The sequence below is a fragment of the Capsicum annuum genome, chromosome 8 (assembly GCF_002878395.1).
Source record: "Capsicum annuum cultivar UCD-10X-F1 chromosome 8, UCD10Xv1.1, whole genome shotgun sequence".
NCBI classification, from domain to species: domain Eukaryota; kingdom Viridiplantae; phylum Streptophyta; class Magnoliopsida; order Solanales; family Solanaceae; genus Capsicum; species Capsicum annuum.
In genome coordinates this window covers 172,537,204-172,544,099 of record NC_061118.1, presented here as the reverse complement: position 1 = coordinate 172,544,099, position 6,896 = coordinate 172,537,204, and the positions used below count along the sequence as shown (strand labels likewise).

Below are 6,896 nucleotides of genomic sequence, written 5' to 3'. Positions count from 1 at the left end.
TAAATTCCTTGAAAATCAAGAAAAAGACTTCCTTAACTTAAGTAGGAAAAATAAGTGATCTGTAAGAAATACTTTATGTTTATTACATTCTCTCATCCATCCAACACTAACTTCTATTCGTTGACCAAGGGCGGAACCACCTTTGTTTCAGGGGGTTCAATCTCTTTCGATAAAAAATTATATTATTTTTATATTACTTTTATATAGTTAAAAATAATTTTGTACATATATAGTAGATGTTGAACCTTTTCGATCAATTCATATACTTACTTCTGAATTGCCTTAATAAAAATTCTGACTCCGCCTCTGCCATTAAGCACCCCACCCTTGCCATCCAAGCTCCACACCCCATATCCGCCTACCTGATAATTTTTTTTACTAAATCACTTGAAAATATCTTTGAAATAATATATTTTTGTACTTACTTATCAAACATGAAAAAAGAAGAAGTAAGATATCAAATTATTTTTGAAAAAAACATTTTCTATTTTCGAAGAAAAATCTTTAAAGGACACCCTAACAAGTAAGCATTACAGTTGTCAAATCTTTCAAAAGACAGATCAGATACATCTGTTTCTTCCGTCGAATATTCAATCAGAAACTGTCATATCTTCTTAATAGTATGTATTTTCATATCATTTCTCTATTAAATTCGTATTTAAGTATTAATATTGTTTCAAATGTTTTTTTATAAAAAGTATAACCAAACACAACTTCATAATTTTAAAATAAAGTGAAAAATATCTTAAATCTGACAACTTAAGAAAGAACATATAAAAAATTTCAATAGAATTTCTTTATATCTAATGTTTAAATTTTTAAATATTATACAGTAATTCAATTTAATTTCAGAATATACAAAAGTTTTTAATATGGAAAGTTAGAATAATCTTGCTAAATCAAAATTCCAGAATCAAGTTGGGTTACTTATTCCAAAACAAGCTGTCAACCATTTAAATTATATGCGGTTGGGGCAAACGTGATTGTCTCGTGTACGAAAGGGCGTTACAAATGTTTAGCAGAACAATCTTTTCCCTTTTTTTTTGTTAGAGATATTTTTCAATTAATGTGAAATGAGGTATAAATATGGATCCTCGGATTTTCCTTTTACCATTTATTACGTGAATAAGGATAATAATTTAAAATTTATTATTTGTATTTAATTTGAAACATTTTTAATTTCAAAATTATCTTATATCACTATTATAATGAAATAATGCAATTATCATCTTATATAAGAATTAAGATAAAATAACCTCACGAAATATGTAGCGTATCCCGAAATGACTAAAGAAGGTAGTGCGTCCAAAATTAAAAAAAAAAAGTGCAAAAAAAAAAATCCCACTGGACTTCCCACTCGAAAAATTGATAGTTTTGATTTTATATAGCATATAAAATCTGGCAAAAGTGTCAAAATTGAATAAATACAGTAATACAAATATCTAGCAAAAACCTATTCATATCAAATTGTTTAATCAAAGGAATGAAAAAAAAAATTGTCCTTCATATTTTACATTATTAATCATATTTCTTTTTATTTTTATTTGTTAACTATAGAAGTTAAATTACTTGGTTATATAAACATCCGATGCAGTACTAGAGTAATATTCTTTGGGTCTAATCGTAGCATTTTTAGTACCTCATTTATCGGTAAATTTTGATTTTAATCTTTATGGTATTTGGTTGAGTTCATAAATCTTCAATTAAAATAATTTCAGATATTAATTTTTTTTACTTGTAAATATTCTTAAATTTACAATAAGAAATAATCATTAAAGCAATTTCCTCACATGACATGTATCTTTATAGTTTATAGCTATATCATTCCAAAGATGGATGCAAAGGAAAAAAGTGGCAATTGACTTCCTAAACCCATTTCGATTGAAAGAGACATTAATAATTATCTTAACAAATCATCTACGTGAATAACATTTATTGATACTTTTCCATATTGATTTGGTTTCACGATGTGAATTTGAACTATTCTTTTTCCTTATTATCATGTAGCCAATGTTATGCTACAATAAGTGACACTTGAATTAAAAACATACATCAATTATGTTTTGAAAAAAATTTCAAACGAGCTAGAATAACTTTATTCCACCATCTCGATCACTACTCATGTGTTGTATTAATTTTATAGTATTACTTCACATAGATGGTAACATACCTCTAAATTGTCCTATATATTGTTGAATAAAGGATTCAAAAGATTCATTTTTAATTAACTAAAACTTACATATATTTAAACATATATCAAAAGCATAATGTATCAAATGCCGTCTAAAATTAAATATGATGGGCAATTTAAGGTATGATATATTCAATAAAGATAATTAAAATAGAGGTACTCCCTCCATCCATCTTTACCTATTTTTTAAAACATGTCAATAAAGTAAAGTTACTCTTTTATTTATTATTTGTAAAGATTTGTGTCAAATTAAAAGTGAACAAGTATTTCTGAACGAAGAAAGTAAATATCAAAAAACACATACCAAATGTGGTCCAGAAATATATGACAAGTCATATAAAGTAAATCATATTTGAATACAAAGAATCAACGTAGACATATTTCATAAAGATCAAAAGCATAAAGCATTAAGGGGTCGATTGGTAGAGTGTATTACATAAAATAATGCATGCATTAGTTTGGTGTACTAATAATACCTTGTTTGGTTCATCTTCTAAGACTATACATAATTAATACTTGTATTCTATTGTGTATTGAGGTCTGTATTAGCAATGCACATCATTTTTCATGTATTAGTAATACTAAGACTTTCAATACATGCATTAACTCCTCAAATGACAGTAATACCCCTCAAACTTAAGCAGTTGGAACTGCTTTTGGTGCTCTATAACATGTCCTTTACAGGAAAGGTTTTTCCTTTCCTCTGCCATTATTTTCTCTAACAGGGCAGCTTCATTTCAACAAATATTTCTTGTTTTTCATCATTCAACACCAATTAACCAAAATAATATGTCGTGAACTGACCAGATTTGTATTTTATTTCATTTTTTATCATTTTAACAAGGGGGCACTTCAGCACTTACTGTGAGTGATTTATAAATATTGCAAGAAATTATGTATGCGTCCTTGAGCTCTGCACAAATCATATGAAAATTATAGTAGTTTTTCGATTATTCTTGTTTCCCGATTTCTTCCTCTTCATCTCGTTCAAAATTTTGTCGATTTCATTGTCAGCCTTTTTGGGTTCTGAGAAGAAGAAGAAATCGGATTTTCTTTTCTAAAACAATAGATGTTGCTACTTCATTCTACCTTGAAATGAGTATACAAAGGAAGGATATTTCGGTAAACAAACATCTTTTTTATAAAAATTATTTAAATATATATTATTTTTAATACATCAAATCAAACACTGCATAATACCTTAATAACTAATACCAGCATTACTAATACAAACATCACTAATACATGCATTATTGTTATACACTCTACCAAACTACCTTTAAATGTGATGCAAAGTTAAATCTGATAAGTCAAAAGTAAAATACATGGAATATCAAAAGTAAAATACATTGAATATAAGAATAACTAGGAATTCAAATAGACAGTATCATAAGGACCAAAAGCATAATAACTCATTCAATTTTTGTTTAAAGTTAAATATGATGAGTTGTATAAGCTAATATACTAAATGTAAAAATTAAAATCAACAACCTTAATAGGCATTTGATAATGTGAAAAAGAAAAAATATTTTTTGTTCAAATTGAAAAAATGATATTTCAAAATTAGAGTTGGTGTTTTTTCATGAATATAAATCATCGTTATTGTTTAACTTTTTATAATTAATTTAAAGTAGAATTTCATAACTTTTAGAAATTTGAAAAATGCCAAATTTTTTTTCTTTCACTATGAATTAGTTACAAAAATTCAACTTCAATACCAAAATTTTTATGGCCTAAGGTATTCTCCTAAAAAATTTGCAAAGCCAAATGCCCCTAAATATGCCCAAAAAAATAGGCCAGCATTTTACCATATTACTGTCCGCTACCAAGTGTACTACTCTTTCTCCAATATTAATAGATAACATATCTAATATAAGAATTTACAAAAAGTAAAATATAGATAATTCATATTACTATAATATACTCCATTTGTTCTAAATTATCCGTTTTAAATTGAGATTACACATTAATTAAGAAAAATAATTAATAACATGACTTGTTTATCATATTATTCTATTAAATATTGTTTACATTTTACTTTGAAGAAAAAATAATTAATGCGAAGAGAAAACATGAAAAAAAAATTATCTCTTCTTGATTAATGAAAAAAGACAAGTAAAATAGAAAATCAAATTAGAAAATTTAAAAAGAATAATTTGAAACGGAGGGTATGTGGTAGGTAAATCATTTTCGATAATCCCCATAATAAAATTTAGTTTAGAAAAAATATATAATATACTATTAGTTTATGAAACAATAAGTAGTAAAGAAAAATACAATTAATAACATAAGTAAAACGTTCATAAAGTAATTTTATAATTGATTTATCCAAAATAACAAAACTTTAAACAAGAAACTACAAACATGACATACAATTGGTAACTCAATAAAGTACTTCTTCATACGAATAATGACACACTTGCTGCTACTAACCTTTTATCGGACCACTCTCTCTCATTTTTCGAAATTAACGACACCTTGATATATTTCATAATAATTGAATTTGATCAAATAAATCAATCAATTTAATTTTTAAACGTCGTGTGCAGTAAAAAAAACCCATAGATAGTTATTTTCGACGTGTCATTAGTTGTTCATATGGCTGTCCATTGTCGTTTTGTGCCTCTCCACTATTATGAATGGATCTTCCTACTCTCTTTCCATAAAACGCCCTTCCTTTCTTTGCTCTTTCACTTTCATCTTCCTTTTTTCTCACTCCTCCCAAATGGAATTTCTAACTCTCATTTGTACCGCCTCTCTTGTCGCCGGCGGTGGACTTTACTGGTTCATTTGGGTCCTTGGATCCGCCGAGGTTAAAGGTAAACGTGCCGTTCAACTTTCCGGTGGGTCTATCGACAAAGAGAAAGTCCAAGACAACTATAAACAGTACTGGTCTTTCTTCCGCCGTCCTAAAGAAATCGAAACCGCCGAAAAAGTCCCTGCATTCGTTGATACTTTTTATAATCTTGTTACTGACATTTATGAATGGGGTTGGGGTCAATCTTTTCACTTTTCCCCTTCACTCCCCGGCAAGTCTCACCGCGAGGCTACACGTATTCACGAAGAGATGGCTGTGGATCTGCTGGGAGTGAAGGCCGGGGATCGTATTCTGGATGCGGGTTGTGGTGTGGGCGGGCCAATGCGGGCTATTGCGGCCCATTCTAAAGCGAATGTGGTTGGTATTACCATTAATGAGTATCAGGTGAAGCGAGCACGGATGCATAATAAAAAAGCGTGCCTTGATTCGTTATGTGAAGTTGTTTGCGGGAATTTCCTGCAAATGCCGTTTGCAGACGACAGCTTTGATGGGGTTTATTCAATTGAAGCAACGTGCCATGCTCCTAAGCTTGAAGAAGTTTACAAGGAGATCTACAGGGTATTAAAGCCCGGATCCTTGTACGTTTCTTATGAATGGGTTACAACCGAATTGTACCAACCGGAAAACCCAGAACACGTGGAGATCATCCATGGAATTGAAAGGGGTGATGCTTTGCCAGGACTGAGAAGTTACAAGGACATTGCTCAAGTTGCTAAGAAAGTGGGTTTTGAAGTGGTACAGGAGAAGGATTTGGCAAAGCCTCCATCAAATCCATGGTGGACGAGGCTGAAAATGGGTAGAATTGCCTACTGGAGGAACCACATTTTGGTGACAATTCTTGCTTTTCTTGGAATTGCACCGAAAGGTACCGTTGATGTTCATGAGATGCTGTTCGTGACTGCGGATTATTTATCTAAGGGTGGTGAAAAGGGGATTTTCTCTCCTATGCATATGATTCTCTGCAGAAAACCTGAAGAGTAATTAATTAATTAATTGACCATGGAGGTTCATTTCACTCTTGTTGTTTTTCATCTTGGGCGAATTTAATTTAATTTTAATGTCTCTTTATTTTCCTTGTTTTTGTAGCTTTGAATATTTTCTGTTAAGATTTGTTAGATCTCTTTGTTTTTGGTTACTGTTGAAGTAGAAAGGAGGATCCATGTTTATTTGTTAATGACTTGACTTTTAATTTCTGAATTATTACCGATAATTATGGTTTCCGTTTCAATTTGTGTGGTACTCTGATTTTGTTTTCCATATAGTTGTCGTATGTTTTTGTTATGTAGTGGAGAAGTGGTGTACAGATTATGTGGCACACAATAATTTGAGAGGACAATAGCATGTGATTAAGTTAGATGTAAGATCGATCGATCTAGTACTTTCACATTACTGGTCCGGTTCTCCAGTAAAGAAGTAGTTTTATATTTGCCAGATGTTAAAGGGCGGAGACTTCTAGATCAATTTCCAGATTTTTTATTTTAGATTTTTGTAATTGCAGCCTAGTTGCAGCGTTCAACTTGGGGTCCACCCATTATTCTCTCTTTAATCTTTTACTTATTCTAAACTTGACACCAAATTATAATTATCCTAAACTTAACATCAAATTATAATTTTGACCTTAAATTTTAATAGTGCACAAATAAGACCTTTTAACTATTTAAAACCTGAACAAATATGGCCTCCAATTCTACAATTTCATCCGTGAGTTTCACTCGCATCTATGTGAAAAGGTAATCCAATCACACGGTGCCACATCATTACGAGGGCTGACTTGGAGGAAGGTCATATTTGTGCAATTTTGAATAGTTAAAGGTCATATTTATGCACTGTCAAAGTTTTGCTTTTTGTGTTAAAAAGGCATCGTTTTTTTTTAAATTATTATTATTA

The 6,896-nt window shown here is 30.1% G+C and overlaps 1 protein-coding gene across 1 annotated transcript; it reads left to right on the top strand.

Moving 5' to 3' along the window:
* Nucleotides 1-4,611: 4,611 nt before the first annotated feature.
* Nucleotides 4,612-6,183, top strand: LOC107840596 (24-methylenesterol C-methyltransferase 2). Its single transcript, XM_016684506.2, has one exon. It carries the CDS (start codon nt 4,827-4,829, stop codon nt 5,988-5,990), a length of 1,164 nt encoding a protein of 387 aa, XP_016539992.2. The 5' UTR covers nt 4,612-4,826; the 3' UTR covers nt 5,991-6,183.
* The last annotated feature ends 713 nt before the right edge of the window (nt 6,184-6,896 follow it).